Source organism: Serinus canaria, chromosome 12 (assembly GCF_022539315.1).
Source record: "Serinus canaria isolate serCan28SL12 chromosome 12, serCan2020, whole genome shotgun sequence".
Lineage (NCBI taxonomy): Eukaryota > Metazoa > Chordata > Aves > Passeriformes > Fringillidae > Serinus > Serinus canaria.
The window spans coordinates 15,951,284-15,968,670 of record NC_066326.1 but is presented as its reverse complement, the minus strand read 5'-3'; the positions used below and the strand labels follow the sequence as shown (position 1 = coordinate 15,968,670).

At 50.0% G+C, this 17,387-nt stretch overlaps 2 protein-coding genes across 9 annotated transcripts in view; one reads left to right on the top strand and one right to left on the bottom strand.

The window, feature by feature from the left end:
- HEMK1 (HemK methyltransferase family member 1) overlaps positions 1 to 6,329 on the bottom strand; it is a 29,109-nt gene extending 22,780 nt beyond the window's left edge. For 4 of the 5 annotated variants that reach the window (XR_001990683.3, XM_018914983.3, XM_009091009.4 and 1 more), the window contains exons 1-4: positions 6,143 to 6,329; positions 3,297 to 3,714; positions 2,739 to 2,830; positions 520 to 613 (exon numbers count right to left, since the gene is read on the bottom strand). Coding sequence is in view for 4 of the 5 variants with exons in the window: in XM_018914983.3 (XP_018770528.3) it covers positions 520 to 613; positions 2,739 to 2,830; positions 3,297 to 3,557 (447 nt within the window). In the remaining variant the exon portion in view is untranslated. Of the gene's footprint in view, positions 1 to 519; positions 614 to 2,738; positions 2,831 to 3,296; positions 3,715 to 4,040; positions 4,364 to 6,142 lie in introns of those variants that run through there. The other variant, XM_030228071.2, reaches the window with a different exon arrangement.
- A 108-nt stretch (positions 6,330 to 6,437) lies between these two features.
- Positions 6,438 to 17,047, top strand: C12H3orf18 (chromosome 12 C3orf18 homolog). Of its 4 annotated transcripts, XR_007778677.1 has the most exons (7): positions 6,438 to 6,564; positions 9,823 to 10,217; positions 11,548 to 11,573; positions 13,079 to 13,208; positions 14,457 to 14,648; positions 15,556 to 15,643; positions 16,578 to 17,047. XR_007778677.1 is itself a non-coding variant. In XM_030228079.2 (5 exons), the coding sequence occupies exons 2-5, from the start codon at positions 9,984 to 9,986 to the stop codon at positions 14,535 to 14,537; spliced, it is 471 nt and encodes a 156-aa protein (XP_030083939.1). In that variant the 5' UTR covers positions 6,438 to 6,564; positions 9,823 to 9,983; the 3' UTR covers positions 14,538 to 17,047. The 4 variants fall into 4 exon arrangements, 1 of the variants encoding a protein (XP_030083939.1); XR_007778675.1 differs by having other exon boundaries at positions 15,556 to 17,047; XR_007778676.1 differs by having other exon boundaries at positions 14,457 to 15,643.
- The last annotated feature ends 340 nt before the right edge of the window (positions 17,048 to 17,387 follow it).

Here is a 17,387-nt window from a genome sequence, read left to right as displayed (position 1 = left end):
TGAGACAGACAGTAGGTGACACTTCCTAGCAGCCAGCACATGGACACTCAGGCTCTCTGGATTGAATTACTACTGGTTTTTTTTACTATTGTTTTCCTACTACTGCAGGGTTCTGCTAGCAACCTCTGGACAACGTTTAGATTCCTGTATGCACTAAGCATACAGGGGATGCATTAGATGCATTAGCAGTAGATGTTTTGAACTTCTCAAGAGTCCTTACTATAGCAGAACTAAGGAAAGCAAAGCCACATCCTTCCATCAATGACAATTGATTTCTATGAATTAAGAGATACATCAGCTTGCAACATCCCTTCCTCTGAGGTAGGAGGCAAAGGTTACCAGCATCAGCTCCAGATCAAAAGCTTTGAATCACCCCCAATCTATAAGAAGTGGAGTGATGTGATTTCCTCATCACTGCAGCCTCGCAGCATACAGGATACCTTCACAGCAATGCCCTGATTGTATCATGTCATGTAACTCACACATCCAAGCCTGCCCCCACCATGTTCCCATTCATACCTCTGTTTCAGGCCGTGGAATAAACACTGGGGGTCTCATCTTCAGAGTCAGCTCCTGGAAGTCCCACTCTCCAAGCACGTACTGCACAGGCATCCTGCAGCAGGCAAAGGGAGCGTGAGTGCTCTGGGACTGCACTGGGTGACCAGAGGTGCTCTCATGGCACACTTTCCTCAGTGCTAAGCACAACCCCTGCCGAGGGCCAGCAACTGCATGAGCAATGTGCATGTGCACGCTGAGGGAGTGGGAAGAGCTCCCTTCCCACAGCCCAGTTTGTCATCAAGCACTGGAACTAGGAACTACAAGTCAGTAAGCCTCACCTTGGTACCAGGGAAATTGATGGAACAAATAGTCCTTGAGGCTGCGTCCAAACATGCCAAGTGCAGGAAGGCGATTGAGACTGGTCAGCATGGATGTACAAAGGGGAAATCCCTCCTGAATGAGCTGATAGTCACCCATGACACAATGACCAGTCTGGTGCACCAAATCCACGTCTTGACTTTCCCTAGGGTTCTGACACTGTCCCCCGTAACATCCTTGTAGAGGATGACCTTGCAAGCCCAATGAGTTGCAGCTGGGTCAGTTGCTGAAGATTGGAGGTGGGCCTGATCTTAACAGGCCACACCTGTAATCAATAAGAACTAGTGCTATATAAGAGTAAGGAAAGAGGAGTGAGGAGAGTCAGATTACTGTGAGGACCTGGAGAAGTCAGTGTGTAGAGGAGCTGCCTGTATCAAGAAGGTATGAAGCTCTGATAATATGAAATTCTCATACTATGATGATGATGATAGAATTTGAGTTATCTAAGACAACAAATGGTGACCCTGATGTGATTCGGGACTAAACTATATTGCCCCATGGATTTGGGAGGACCTGTGGATTCAGGACTAAACTATATTGCCCAATGGATTTGGGAGGACCCGTGGATTCAGGACTAAACTATATTGCCCAATGGATTTGGAGGAAACTGGATTTGACTAAATAACCCTGAGGATTCAGAACTGGATTTGACCAAGTAACCCCATAGAATTGGGGGAAACTGGATTTGACCAAATAACCCCGTGGATATGGGAGAACTGGATTTGACCAAAATAACCCTGTGGATTTGAGAACAGGACTTGAACACTAAACTATTAGCAAAATATCTCAATTACAGCTATTGGTGTTTGCTAAATATGAGTGTAAAAGACCTTGAAGATAAGTGCTTTTGTAAATTGGGAAAAGCTGTAGAACTAAACTAATATTTAGAAATATATATCTGTCTGTGCTGTAACATGCTCTTTTGAACATTTGTATAACTCTTAATTCTAAATGAAATATACAAATATGTAATAATGTTAATTTATTTGAATATGTACTTCTGGAAATGCTGCAACTCTGTGATTAAAAGAAAAAGGGGGAATTGTAGAGGGTGATCTTGCAAGCCCAATGAGTTGCAGCTGGGTCAGTTGCTGAAGATTGGAGGTGGGCCTGATCTAAACAGGCCACACCTGTAATCAATAAGAACTAGTGCTATATAAGAGTAAGGAAAGAGGAGTGAGGAGAGTCAGATTACTGCGAGGACCTGGAGAAGTCAGTGTGGAGAGGAGCTGCCTGTATCAAGAAGGTAAGAAGCTCTGATAATATGAAATCCTCGTACTATGATGATGATAGAACCTTTGTTATCTAAGACAACACATCCTCTTATACAAACTGATGCAGTACAGACTGGATAAATGAGGTGGGCTGGAAACTGACTGAACAGTCAGGCTTGGAAGGCTGATTTCAGCAGCACGAGGCTCAACTGAAGGCTGATTCCTAGTAGAGTACCCCAAGATCAATATCCCACAATACCTTGCTGGTCTGGCTGAAGGCACAGAGCACCCTTGTCAAGCCTGCAGTGACAGAATTGGGAGTAGCTAACAAACCAGATGGGTGTGCAGATTTTCAGAGAGACCTCTGGAGAAATGGGCTGACAGGAATCTCATAAAAATCAGCAAGGAGTAATATGAAATCATATAAACTGGGGAGGAATAACCCCATGTACCAGTACAAGCTGAGGCCTGACCAACTGGACAGTGGCCTTGAAGGTGGACAGGTTGTGCCCCTCATTTGAATCACCATGAGAAACCACCACAGCACGGCTGACATCTGAGCTGCCTTCCCTCTGCTGCCACTCTTCTGGCTGCTTTTAGGCTGAAGGAAAGGCCTCCAAAGGAACAGGTACAAGAGGATGCTCCTACCTTTGTAGCCGCTTGTGGCTCAGCTGCTGGATTTGCTCCTGCTGCAGTGCTGTAAGTGGAGTGTGGAGGCTTTTGGAATCCAGACTCTGAAACTGAAGACAAAGTCACTTTAAAACCTGCCCACCTGTGTCACTGGAGGGTCCTCTGCCATGGGCACCCTCCAGGGTGACACAGGATGCTGACAAACACAACCACCTGGGACTGCTAGAAACCAGCTGGAGAGTCATCAGAAGAACTTATCTGCATGTTTAGAAACAAACCTTTACAACTGTTCTTCTGCTACTTTTTGGGGTTCACAAAACCAATTAAAATTAAGAATCACTTCATCAGGCAAGTCAGGGTGGATGTTTATGTTACACTTCAGTGTCTGCAAAAGAGATCTTTTAAGAGGCCCCTGAGTGTTCTACTGGCAGTAATACACTACCCCTCGCCCCCTCTGTCATCTAAGGGAGGATAAGTTGTTCTACTTCCTCTAAATGAGATAAAAAGGTAAGAGATTCAATGAAAATGAAGAAGTGAGAAGCACACACAGACCTTACTCCTTTCCTATTACTTAACTGTTTTTGCTCCCAGGACAAATGACACAATATATTGACTGGATTCTTGTGCTTCAGGGATCCCATTTTTCTCGAACACCTTCTGCCAGTAGTTGACCATATCAGTGGCAGTCACGAGCCCAGGTCCTGCACTGCAGCACTGCTTCAGAAACAACTGCTTTGGACAGAGCACAGCACCTTTCATTGGAGTCCCTCGCCCTGGCACACACTGAGGTGGGAGGCTCAACAACTTCCTGAGCAGTGGATGGGTGAGGCATCTCATTGTGGTGAAGTTTCTGGCTTCCACACCCGTTCCTTGTTGCCACCTACTGATCTGTCAGTGCTGAGATTCACCTGGTGCTATCATGGGTTACTGGTTAAGCACCAGCTGACCACAGTCAGTGGGTTCTCCACAGGACAGCAATTGCAGCTCTTCTGGGCTAGAAAACAAGGCAAGGGAAGAGGAGGAGTTAGGTCTACTAAATAACAGGCTCCCCTCTGACAGAATGCAGACTGCTTGCCCTAATCCCAGCTCACAAGCACAAAACCAATTACTCACACTATACCAGTAACAAAGGACTACCCCCAAAAGAGACTCACAGGACAGCCAACCAGCTAAACCCTGCAACCTGCTTCTTCCCAGAGCTGCCCATCTCCAGAGGTCAGAGGCCAGTCTGTGCCCATGGCAGGGCAGAAGTCAGCTGCCCACACACAGGCATAGATCTGCTGCCCATCCCAGGTCCCAGAAAGTTATTGACACACCAACCTTCAGCTCCAATCCTTGGCTCTCCACCCCACAGGTGGATCACCCTGGTTTCCCTGTAGGAAGACCTTCAGTCTCTCCTAGATTATTTCTTTTATTCCTCTCTCTTCATAAACCACAAGTCAGAGGTTGGCAGGGATGCTCACAGAAGACCTGGACTTCATGGATCAAGGGTGTTTCACACTGTTACCATCCCCAGAGGACAAACAAGGGGACACGGAGCCAGAGCTGAACTGCTAAGAGCAGAGGAAGGAGTAAACCTCACAACATAATAGAGGGAAGGGAAACATTTGAAAGATGGAAAGGCCACAAAGGGCAAACCCTGCTAGAGGGAAGTCGGTCTCTTAAAGGAGAGAAGAGGCAGAGCCAGACAGAGGGGGAATAAAAACAAACAAGATGACTGCAGGAGACAAAGGAAATGAAACCTTACAAAACAGCTGCGGCATATCACACTTGGAACTGTTCGAGACAAACAGAACAACAACCACATTTTCCTGTTGTGATCCATGAGAAATGAGGGCCCCTCTCTTTTCTGACTCACAGTCCCTGGAGCAACTATGGGTTTCCCTGAGCACTCATTGCCATTTTGCTATTGATGGTTGCTTTTCAACACTGTCTCAGAGAGGCCACAACCTCCTCTACTCCAATTTCTCCCAAAAATCACCACACAAACAACTACTGAGCAGCTGGCAGCTGCCCCCTAGGAATACTGCTGCAGGGAGAGCTGGAGAGACCAACTTGGCTCCAGCCTGGCAGACGCTGGCACCACAGTCCTGCTCCTGCTGCACAGGGAAACCCTAAAACAGTCAAGCCTCCACTGCCCTCCTCTGTAAAATCAAACACAACCCAGGGAAGCAGCAGAAGGATACCCTGCAGCAAAGATCTCCAGACTGTCTTACCTGCTCCCTCCTAGCAAAGGGATGGATGCTCTAAGAGCCCAAGGATCCCATTTTTACCATCTGTGTTACTCTCAGCAGAGAGACAAACAGCCCCCAGGTCTGTCAGCTACAGTATCTATTTGGGAAGCTTCCCACTCCAAGGCCCCATTTACTGCTACAAGAGAAACACTAAAAGAATAAAACATTAACAACCACTAGGTTCTAAGGGAGGCAGAGAAGATTTTAATTGGCTGCGGCTGAAACAATTTGCACAGAGACGCAGAACTGCTGGGGGGTTAGAAGGGACCTTTGAAGATCATCCAGTCCAACTTCCCAACCAAAGAAGGTGACACAGGAACACGGCCAGGTGGGTTTAGTGTATCTCCAGAGAGGGAGACTGCATGAGCCCACTGAGCAGCCTATTCCAGTGCCCTGCCACCTTCAGCATAAAGAAGCTCTTCCTAATGTTGAAGTGAAACTTCTTGTGTTTTACTTTATGGCCATTACTCCTCATCCTGCTGCTGAGCATCACCCTCTTGACAACCTCCTAAGAGTACTTATATGCATTAATGAGATCCTCTCTCACTTTTCTCCGAACTAAACAGGCTCAGCTCCTGCGGCCTCTCCTCATAAGACACATACTTCACACCCTTCATCTTTGTTGCCCTCTGCTGGACTCTCTCCAGTGGCTCTTTGTTTTGTCTCCTTTAATAAAGGAGACCAGCTACTTATGTAAAATCTCTGCATGCTACTTCTTGGTACAAATACCAGTCTGCACACAGGGAGGAAGCAGATTTCCCTTTCCCCTCTGCAATTCCGTGGTTTGGTCCTTTCAGCCCCGGCTCCCTCTCCCTGTAGCCTCACACGTGCACAGGTGGCTGGGGAATGGCTCGACCACTCGCACTCTCGGCCCTGCCCCGCACACAGGCTTGAGCAAGGGCTGGAGCTCGCAGTGTCCAAGTCCGGTTCCAGCTGCTGTCAGTGGCCGGCTGAGCCGGCGCCGCACAGCCCCGCGGCCACATCGGGGAGGGCAGCCAGGAGCTGCCGACCCGCGGCGGTGAACGAGATTTATGAGCAGCACCGGGACCGGAGGCGACTCCTCTTCCAGCCTCTCAGCTCTCCCTAAACATGAAACACCACGAGCACGGCCGGGGGCTCCCTTCGCCTGAGGGGCGAGAGTGGGCCCGGCGCTGCTCTGAGGCGAGCGCGCGCACAGCGACGCCTCACCTCATGGCTCCCGGCGCGGCCGGGGACACAGCCTGCTCCCTCGGGGACGGGAGCCCAACCGGCTCCCAGTGGGGCTGGGGGTACAGCCGGCTGCCTCGGGGACCGGAGCCGTGGGGAGCCACCTCCCGTCCCGCGGCAGGACCGTGAAGGAGCGGCCTCGCACGGAGCCGCTCCCGGGCGCGCGCACCGCCGGCCCCGCCACCGCCGCGCGCATGAGTGACAGCCGCGCCGACCAATCGCGAACCGAGCCTCGCGGGCGCCGACCAATGGCCTGGGGCGACGTGCGGCGGGGCGGGGCCAGCGGCGGTGCGCGCGGAGCCGAGCGGCGCGGCCCGGCCCGGCCCCCGCGGCCCCGGGCGCGGCCCCCGGCGGCCGCTGCGCCCGCGCCCCGGGCGGACCGGACGCCTCGGCGGCAGCGCGCAGTAAGTGCCGGCCCGGCCGCCCCGGCGCGGGGGGCGCTTCCAGGGAGGCGCGGGGTGGGCCGGGCCGGGCTGCGCTGCGGGGGTGGTCGGCTGCGCCGTCCCGTCCCTCCCGCGGGCACTTAGGGGGTTGCCGTGGCCTCTCGGGGTCCGGCCCCGGGCGGGCCCGGCGGTAGCGCCGCGCGGGAAGCCGGCTGTGAGCCCGAGGCTGAGCCGGCGCCGCCTGGGCAGCGGGAAGGGCCCCGTAACCCGTTATCCTCCCGGAAACTTCTCGGGATAGGGAAGGAGGGACTTCCCGCAGGGATGGAGACCGGGCAGCGGCGCTGCGCGCACGGGGCCAGGGCGCTCGCTGCTAATCCGGTGTGTGTCAGAGCGGGGTCGGAGGAGCGGTGACATTGATGGGAAGGGTCCCCGCGCCTGGGCCGGGGGAATGGGACTGTGCCCTTCTCGGACAGCGGGAGGGTGACAGCCGGAGAGCTCCGGGGCAGCGGGCACACACGGTCGGGGGCTTCGTCGCTGCCCTGGTGCCTGGTCAGCTCTGGAGAAGAGGTGGGGGAAGCCAAAAGTTCACCCACTGGGAAGCCACATCCCGTTGCCAGCAGCAACACAGTGCCGCTTGCATTGCTGAGTTACTACAAATACTTCATCTTGGTGAAGTAATGAATAAACTATACTTGTTATTCTTCATCCAGAGACCCATTTTCATCCCTGTGACACAAATCTCTGTTCCTGTCACACCCAAAATTAAACAGCAGCACAGAGATTAAAACCAGTACTTCAGAAAAGGCTCAAGGTGGGGCCCAAAACAATTTTCTGCATCTCAGAAGTGAGCAGCACCTATCAGTCAGAGCTCAGTTTGGAAATGCTGGCTTGGGAGAGAAACAAAGGTGTTGTCCTTATTTGCAGACCCAGCAGAGCCCAGCACAGAACACTCCTGGCTGTGCAAGCTCTCTTGGTGCAGGCAGTGGAACAATGCCAGCTGGCAGCAGCTGAGGATCTGGTTCCTCTTCTGTTCTATTTGTGCGTGGACTATGCTGGAACCTGCCAGTGATAGGTAGTAGCTGTCCCTGGCCCTACAGCTGCCATCAGAGGCTTGGAGTGTGCCCAGCCTGCAGATCAAACTTCCAGCACCAGGATGACAACTGGGAAAGGCAGGTGGTGGGGAAAGATGATTCCCCCCCAGCTCTGCTGTGTAAGCTCTGGGCCCTGGGCCATCCTTGCACTCAGCCTCTATCTGACTGTCTGCAGCCTGGACCAGGAGGAGCTGGGGAGCAGAAACATTCCTATGTGAACCTGGGAGTGGTTGTCTAAGTCAGGTCAGAAACCTTTGATGCAGGACTTCTTTTAGAGCTAGGTCTGTTTGCATGGGAATCCTTCAGCATGAGCAGGATGCCAAGAGCAAGAGTCCCCATTCTCCCTTGACCAGAGTTTCAGCTGGCTTATTTCAACCCAGCCTTTTTTGACACCACATTCAGCTGAAGGCCTAACCCATTTTGTTCCCAAAATTTAGGAGCTGTTCAAGACCTAGAGCCATACTCTGCAAAGCTCTTGGGTCTGCTTCACTCCTTTCACTTAACCTCTTTTTCCACTCTTTATTTCCTTGGCAGTGTTTTTTCCTTTAAAAAATGGGTTTTATCATTGTGGAAAGTTTCCCTGAATAGCACAAATTGATGGATTCTGCCTGAGCAGCTGCTTGATCTACTCAATAAGTCCTTCCCTTTCCCTGCTGGGCTGTCGCTGCTGCTGCTGTTGTTGTGACACTGATTTTAAGTTTGCCATCTTTGTGCCCAAGTGTGTACTGCACCTGAGCTCTGCTGTGGTCAGGAGTGGCTGGAGAAGTCCAGGTGCCCTGTGGTGTAAGCAGAGTGCAGGGCTTGATGGTCAGTGAAGGGCACAATCCCCTTCAGCTGCAATGACTCGTGACCCAGCACAATGTTAGGAGAGACCAGACCAGAACTGTTATTTTTAACATTTCTCTGGAAACTCCAGGGAGCTTGACAGCGTCTCCCAGGCACTTCAGAATTCCCCTTTGCTTCACAAAGTTGTTTCCAGGGGACTGAGACAGACCCTGCATAAGTGGCAAAGCATTTACCTGCTCAGGGAGCTGCAGGACAAGTGGAGGTGACTGCTCCATCTGCTGACTGACCACAGCACAGGCTGGTGCTGCTTGCCTGGGGTGTTTCCCTGTTCCAGCTGTTAGTGGCAGATGTTGATCATGCTGCTTCCTGCAGTTGTGGACAGCAGTAAGGCACCACAGTATGGGAACTGCACAGTAACCTTGCCTGGAATGGAACAGAGTGGAGCAGAACAATGGCTCATTTCTCTTTGCAGGCACATCTTTTTCTATTCAGAGCTCGCTAACCCCTCTGTCCCAGCTACATTCCAGCCCAGAGATGTAATGTCTGCTAAATTGCAGGGAAATTACCAGAGAACTGCTACAGAAGTTCTCAGGTCAGCTCAGCTCCAGAGGTAGCTGCGTTTTCAGGGAAGCAGCTGATGATCTAAGGTTACATACAGTGTTTTTATAAACAAAGTGTGCAAATGCTTCCCATAGGCTCATCCCATGGTGTTTTGCAACTCTCTCTTGATCATTTGCACAATAGAAGTATGAAGCAATTAAAGCCTTTCATGTTCTCAGCATGAACAGATCTATCAAATTTCACAACTCCAGTCCAAAATTGGACTAATTTTAAAATTATATTGATAATTGCCAGTGCATGACTAAGCTTGAGTGGGTGCTTTCATGAGGGATTGAGAAATACTTGGTGTCTTTAGATGGAGGACTGATGCAACCCACCCTTTCCAGAGCACTGGGATGAGCAGCAGTGAGACAATGGATAGTGCAGGAATTCACCACAACAGGGAACTCCTACTTTGGATTCAATAAAAAGCATCCTGAGATATGGATGCCTCACAGCTGAGTGTCATTTCATTGGGTATGTTCCCACTGGTAAGGGGATCAATACAACTTTTCAAAAATTAAAAGAAAGAGACAGAAGCATGAAGATGCTCTATTGTGGGGCAGATAGAGACCACCTGGTTCAGCCTGGAGCACACCAGAGACAAGGAGTAGTGATGGGAGAGTTATCACCAACTCCAAGTGAATCAGGCATGACTTTGGGGGCTCACAGTAAGCTTAAAAACCATTTTTCTTACTTTGAGCAGGCATTCAAAAACTGCTGGTGAATTGGGGAACTGTGGGAAAGGTTGTGCCTGTCTCCAAGAGCTCTGCATTGCTTATTTGTTGTCATTCTGTCCTAGGCCAAGTCCAGTGTGGTTCCTACCCTGAGGAAAACCCATCAGTGGTGATGCTGCAGGAGAGGTCTCACGTGGGGCCCTCAACTGGAAGGGCAGCTCTGCACTCCTGTAGCTGATGGGAGAGGACAACAGCTTGGTAACAGGAGCTACCAAGAGCTGGCAGGATGAGTTACAGCTCACCCTCTGTGCATGACTTACATCACAGCACCCCCACCACAGCCAAGCCAAACCCAGGGACAGCTCTGGATGTGACTGTACCACAAACAGCCACCATAAGCCCTGAGACTACCAGTTTCAACAGCACCAAAATCCCAGATATGGCCAGCACTGGACCTGGCATGAGCACCATGCTGCTTTCCTTTGGGATCATTACTGTGATTGGCTTGGCTGTAGCAATGGTAAGAGAGCCCAGCTAAACATTCCTGTCTCTTGAGGATGGAGGGTGGCTGGAGGTTCTAGGACTGGTTTGCACTGAATAATTTATTTGCATTCTATTCAAGTCTCACCCAGAACTGGTGGGAACTGATAGTTCCTGAGATTCCTTTCTTTTTTAAGGCCTTTATCAAGTGCTCCAGTATTTCTGTAGTCTCCCTGAGGTCTGATCCAAATGGGGTGCTCAGCAGGCCTAGGAGCATCCATATGTATCAGTATTTGTTTTTAATAGCAATAGGAAGTTAAATTAAAAAAGAAAAAAGCAGATTCTGTTCTGACTTGTTACCTGGAACAGCTGCATTGATTTAAACCTTCTCTTGGGCCCCACAAGAAAGTTTCTCCATATTAACTTTTCAAGCAGACTGTTGAAACCATGTAAGTCCCCCCTGTGGACATGGGGTAATTCTTTTTGAATTAAAGTGGCCATCTTAGCAAGACTCACCCTGGACTGCATTTCCAAAGTTCTGCATGCTGGGTATCAGTCCTTGAAGGTTTGGTGTGTCACTAACCTTGCCATTAATGCTGTGGGCAGAAGTTTTCAGGTACCCCAGTTCTGGGCTCACCACAGGCAGTGCAAGGGCTGCAGTTCTCCTTTTATGTAACCAGATCATTTCCCTGCTAACAGAGAACAGGAGGTAGCAGCAAGCTCCCATTCCTTGTGCAAGGAAGGGCTTCACTAATACAGCCATCAGAGGAGCCTACTGCAAAATTTCATTGCAGGCCCCAGGAGGAATTTTTCCAAAAGCCCCTAAGAAAACCTGGAAACAGTCAAAAGTTCCCAAGAGCAGCATCCAGCGTCTGTAGTTCTCAGAACAAGGCTGTGGAGGCCCAAAGCCTCCCTTTCTTCCCTGCACAGGCTGACAGAGGCAAGTCCCTGAGCATGCCCTCTCTCTTTGCTTCTTCCCTTTGTACTGGGGAGGGGGTAGCAGCACTTCTGTGCTATAGGAAATCTGCACATGAAAATCACAAAGGGAAGCTTTTTCATCCACTCTTAAACTGCAACAAATGTCCTGCAGCCACAGAAATGTGCTGAGCTACACCTGTAATACACCTAATACTCCTACTACTACTAACACACCTAATAACAGGCCACTGAGCACTTAGTGTTAGACATGATGTGCTGCCAAGCTCACAGTGATGCATATGCAATGTCATTTTCATTGTCACTTCTCCCTTCCCCCACTGCGGTGCACAGTGACACCAACCTTCTCTAGCTCTTTCCTGTGTGCCCAAAATTTCTCAGCTATTCCCCATCCTACTGGGACTGCTGTAATGATGCTTCTTTTTCTCCTTCAGGTTCTGTATATCAGGAAGAGGAAGAGGTAAGTAAGATATGTTATTGACTGAAGGGAACTCAGTGATTCAAAATGCAGAGTGAGCTCAGGAGGAGATGGGGACAGTGCAGGTGATGGCTGTGGGAGAACATTGTGTGACCGAGGCTGGCACACTGCACTCCTGGGACTGGGCATCCCTCTGACACCAGAGTGTCAAAGACTCCTCCACAGCTTTGGAAGGAGAATAAGTCTGAGCAGGAGGAGGTCAGGGATCCTACAAACTCATCACACTTCACCTGTGAGATGCATCAAAACAGAGGAGAGGGTTATGGCTGTATAAAGAAGCTGGGAACTCCATCATGACAAGTGTATATCTCAGGTTTCAGCCATTCCCAGATTCCTATGTTTTCTAGCAGCCCAGGCAGTGACAGCTACTGGCAGCAGCACAGTGCAGAGATGCAGCTTCAGCCCAGGAGTTAATGTCTTAATTTCCTTGCTAAGCTCCTGCCTGAAAATAGAGAGGAGAGCAGCATACAGGGAGAATCATGTCTCGGTTCTTCCATCTCACAGCAGGGACTCTGGTGAAGATCTGTAAGCTCTGGTACCTCCTCCCTCCCTTGCTCTTGGGCAGATCTGGCCAGGCCAGACTTCCAGAAAGTGCTGTTGCCCACTGTAAAATTTCCTAGCCCAGCCCTAAAGCCCAGGTCTGGGTGCTGCTGCAGGAGCAGCCAGTGCTTGGCCTGTGAAAGTAGCACTGCTGGAGATAATGGTTGTGCTGGTAAGCCCATAGAGAAGCAGGGGAAGAATGTGTCATCCTAAAACTTGCCAAAATAGATACTTGTGGTGACACTGCCAGTAACTGCTTGTGTGTTTCCTTCTACTCCAAAACTCAGCTATAGCCAAAGGCAGGACTCAGTGTTCTCCCAGGAGCCACCCCATCCATCATCCAGCTCTGAGGAGACCCTTTGAGTAATAATTCATAGCTCTGTCTCTTGGAGCAATGATACAAGAGTAGGAACAGTGTCCACAGGCATCAGCTCCCTGTGAGAATGTCTTTCCTATTTTCTATTTATTGTTTATTATTTTCTGTTTAATTTTATGTATTTCAGCCCCAGAGTTAAAGTACTCTCAGGCCACTGGAGCTTGAAGTGAAATGCTGCTGGCAGGCTGTGACTGGCAGGATGGGCTGGTGTGGGCAGAGGGACAGGGGGAGAAGTCACAACATGCCAAGCCAGTATGTTCCACTGTTTCTTTTGTCCCTCCACATAAAGCCTAATCTTTAAAGGTCTGCAAGAACTTAAATCCCGATTCCTCTGTGTATAAAAGCCTGCCAACATAGATTAGTGATGGCAGTTAATTCCTGTAACTGCACTCTGGGTGTCTTGCACTCCTGCCAGCTGTAATAGGTTCTTAGCTTCATCCAGCAAGAGCCACAGGAGCAGAATCCCTGTGCAGCAGGAGAAGGAGCCTGCAGAAAGCCTCAGCAGTGGGGTGGGGAGCAGCCTGAGCCCTGTCCTTCTCAGCCCAGCCTTTCCCTCCCCTCCCTCGGGCAGGTTGGAGAAGCTGCGGCACCAGCTCATGCCCATGTACAACTTCGATCCCACCGAGGAACAGGATGAGCTGGAGCAGGAGCTGCTGGAACACGGGCGAGATGCAGCATCTTCCCAGGCATCACACAGCAAGGTAGGCAGCAACCAGCCCAGGCTCTCTGCAGCCACTGCTACCTGCGCTGCTTTCCAACAGGGCCAAGGAGATTTTGCAGGCTGCAAGGTAGGGAAGGTCTCAGGAGGACTTCCCCATCTCTGCCAGCCCTGCAGGTAGGGACTTGAGTGTTTTGGAGTGCTTAGGGTGGACTAAGGAGTCAGGCAGTGTTTGACAGGAGGCTCTCTCCTGCCCAGTGTAACAAGAGGTAGGAGAAATGGTAAAGAAGGGCTTCCCACCACTGTTTGGGTCCAGTTTCACAGTGTTGTCTGTTCACTTTGTCACCACTCTACACAAAAAGCCTTTTTAAAAGAGCCAGCAGGGATGGTTGGAACAGGTGTCCCTTACACAGCCCATCCTTGGAGCAGACATACCTTTCCTTTCATGCGTTCCTTTCCAGCTACTCTGTGTTACCCATGTCATCCCCTGCTTTTCCTGTCCAGCAGGAGTTCTCCCAAACAGTTCTGTTTCCATACACTTCATATCTTCAGAAAATCTGTAGCAAGCTTGGTGTGGGCAGAAAAGGAAAGGGGAAATAATAAATACAACTGCAATTATAAAATACTTACCTTGAGACATTCTCAGCCTGCTGAAGAGTTCAAAGGAGACGTGTTGGAATATTAAAGATAACCAATATATGAAATATACTAGTTTGGAAAGCAGGAAATGTGGTGTATAAAAGCAAAGGGTCTTGTCCTCTGAGTAGCACATACTAGGACAACATCAGATCCCTCTATTAATCCACATAGGGGGCTTACCTGGAGGTACTAAAGGGGGGAAATTGTAAGGCCAGAGTTAACCTCAGCCCATTAAAACCAGAATCATCCTCTCCAGGGACAGACTGGCCAGCAGGCTACCTCAGATCCCTCTTGCTAATGCTTGGAAAGTACAAAAGTTTAAGGATTCAATGTAAAAACAGAGGGAGAGTCTAAAACAACAGCTCAAGATCAGGCAGAGGCACATTTCCAGGCCTTCGTGATATCTCAAGCTTTTCATGCTGCCTTGTATATATAAATAGTGGGACCCAATAATCCAATGATGTGGGGGATTTTAAACTGGCATGGATGTGCTGACTAACTCTCCAGCCTGCTGTATTTTCCTGTCACAGCCTTGTTAACGCCTTGTTAGCCAGGCAGCCTCCCTCGGGAGGGGTGAATGCCTTGTCAAGGTGCAGCCAGTGCCTGAGCCAAGGCAGCTGTGCTGGCTCTGAGCTCTCCTGCTCCCCTGCAGGTGCTGCTGCCGAGCCAGGGAGCCCTGCAGAGACCCAGCCGCCTGGTGTTTACTGACATGGCCAACGCCATCAATGCATGACCGGGCCCTGCCCTGCTCCAGGATCCTGCTGACAATGAGGAGGATGAAACCAACAAAGCAGTGACTCCCTCAAGCATGGCTGATCCACTGAGCCCAGCTGGTCACCTGTTGGTTTGTGTTACACATGGGCACAGGAAGTGCCATCACTCTGGGAAATGAACCCTTTGTGAGGGCAGTGGTGATTTTCTGGTGTGTGTGTTACCATTAAAAGCTCCTGAGCTCCAGTTTCTGGGCTGGCACTGCCTGACACCACCTACCAAGCTTTGAGCTTAGGAACAGTGCCTGCTTTGTGTAGATTACCCTGTCAGAGCACAGAGCTGTGCTCTCTGGCTCAGGGAAGGAAAGAGGTGCACATTTCAGAGAACTTCTCCACTGGCTTTGTGTGCCCAGGCCCCAAGGAAAGTGATGGATGAGCCTCTCTGTCCAGTGACCACAGCTCTGGCCAGTCCTGGGTGGGGACTGGTGGCAAAGCCTCTTTGAGCCAGGAGAGCTGCTTGCCCCAGCTGAGGGGTGACCTGGGGCACAGCAAGGAGAACACAACTATGGGATTTATCCCCTCCCAGGCCTGTGGCTGCTGATAAACATCACCTCCCAGGGTGATGTTGTAGCATGGGGAATTCACTGGCTTGAAAAAGTGAAACAGTGAAGATTTGGCTGATAACATCTTAATCTGAGGAAGTGGCTGAATATCCCAAATTAGAGCTACTGTATAGACAGAGGGGATTTCACACAGCTAGAGCCAGGGACTATCACTGTCTGGCTATGTGAGCCCTGCTGAGCTAGGAACAAGTGCTTGGGCCACAAAGAAGAGTTGAGCAGAACTAGGGTTCCAATACCATCTATCCCTTCCTGCTTTGGCTCAGGGAAGTTTCTACAGTGCAGAGTGTTATCCAGGAAAAAGCATTAAGCTTTGAAATACTTTCTTTTAAAAAAGGAAAAACATGTATTGGCTCAACAGCAACCCAGTGTTTGCCCCCAGAGATGACTAACAGCTGGTTTGTACTTCCTTACCTGCCAGGACCTGCAGTCAGAGCCTTCTCTTCTTCCTGCTGAAGGGAACACAGAGCTTTGCCTTAGCCTCTGCTCGAGTTACCTGCTAGGAACAGGTAGGTGGGACTAGACAGGTAAGCCAGGGGTTTTCCCTGTAGCCCTGAAGCATCTCTCTGCCTGTGCATCCTTCACGGCTGCAGGAGGAAGAGAGTGCCAAGGGGTCTCTGGCCACCTTGGCATGTGGCAGTAGAGTGTGGGGGTCTGTTGGCTGAAAGCCTTTTGGTGGGCACTGGCCCCAAGTGCTGCAGACCAGCACAGCAGCCAGGGAGCAGCATCAGTGCCCAGCTATGCCCTGATCACCTCCTGATCTTTGTGTGGTTACAGGCATCGTCAATCAGATTTTATTCCATCCACAGCATCAGTTAAAAGGGAATCAGGGAAAGCCAAAATTTGAATGCAGATCTAAAGCTTTATGCAAAGAGTTGTTTCAGAGTGGTAATTCAGGTACCATGTGCTTTGTAGCAAGTTTGGACCTGCTGTTAGTTTTTGTTCTTCCCCTGTGTGATTGTTTTTCCCAGATTCATTAAATGCAGACTCTTTCCTGGGCCTGTGCCCCTGACCCCTGCAGGGCACAGCTCCTTACCAGCCTTTCCTCTTCCAGCTTCCCTCAGGGCAGCTTTGCAGGGCTAAATTGCTTTAGTTTTTCAGTATCCAGCTGTCTTTTTAGAACTAGGGATTTCTGGGGGTAGAGTAGGGGTTGGGGTATGAAAAACAGCCCCACTCCTCATTGCCAGGAGATGTGGCAGGAGGCACTCCCAGGCTGCTGCTGTTTGCCCCTGGGGATGCTGCTGGAAGGAAGCTGCATGGGTACAAATACTCAGTGTAATGCAGATTAGGTCCTTAGAATTTGGAATGTGTCTGTGGGTACTCCCAGCCATCAGCTGAGAGACAAATACCTCCCAACACAGACACACACTTGCCAGCTCCTGCAAGTGCTCACTGAGAGCAGCCACAGCTGATTTCTCCCTTCACTGCCTGTCCCCTTTCCAGGCTCTGCAGCAGCACAGGGAAGCATGTGGCAGTAGCGGTGTCCAGCTGTCTTAAATTGCAGCATTTTCCCCAGAACTCAGGTTTGGAATTTCAATGGTTGTTTTAAACTCAACAAAAAGCAAGTGTGAGATGAGCTGTTTCTTCAATGCCTCAGCCCAGTGTGTGCCCTTCTCCCAGTTCTGTGTGCTGCAGTGCAACAACAAACACAACTACACAGGAATTCTCTTGAACCATTCTCCCTGTGATGGTAGGCTTTGTCCTGTGATGACTGCCCTTAAGAGTAAAGAAGTGCAGATAATAAGACTAAAAGAATATTGTGGGTAATTGCTGGGCTCATATTCTTTTAGTTCCATAGCACCTCCTCTCACAGTTCTTGGATGTATAATTTAGCAGAAGCATTATGATGTAATTTAATTCAAGTGTTTCTGTGTTTTAAAGCATTGAAATATAATTAAACTATTTACATGAAAGTCTAGTGTGATTGTCTTTTTCCCCTGTCATTTGCAATTTCCCACAGGAACTGCTGGAGTGTTAGCCCAGTATCTGCTGGTAATTTCTGTGCAGTGAATTCCCCTGCTCTTTCAAAAACTGAACTGAAATATGAAAAACTTGGAAGGAGAAGCTCTGTGGGGGTCAAAGTTTAGTGTTCCACAGCATAGGAACTCAGATCCCTTCAGAAAGGCTTGCTGGAAAAGTCAGGAGGGCAGGAGCTTCCAGCTGCCATTCCTGGGCATCCAGAGTACAAAAAGAAATCCCAACTTACCCTTAAGATGAATTCCTGTATAAACCAGGGGTTCATCAGCTCACCTG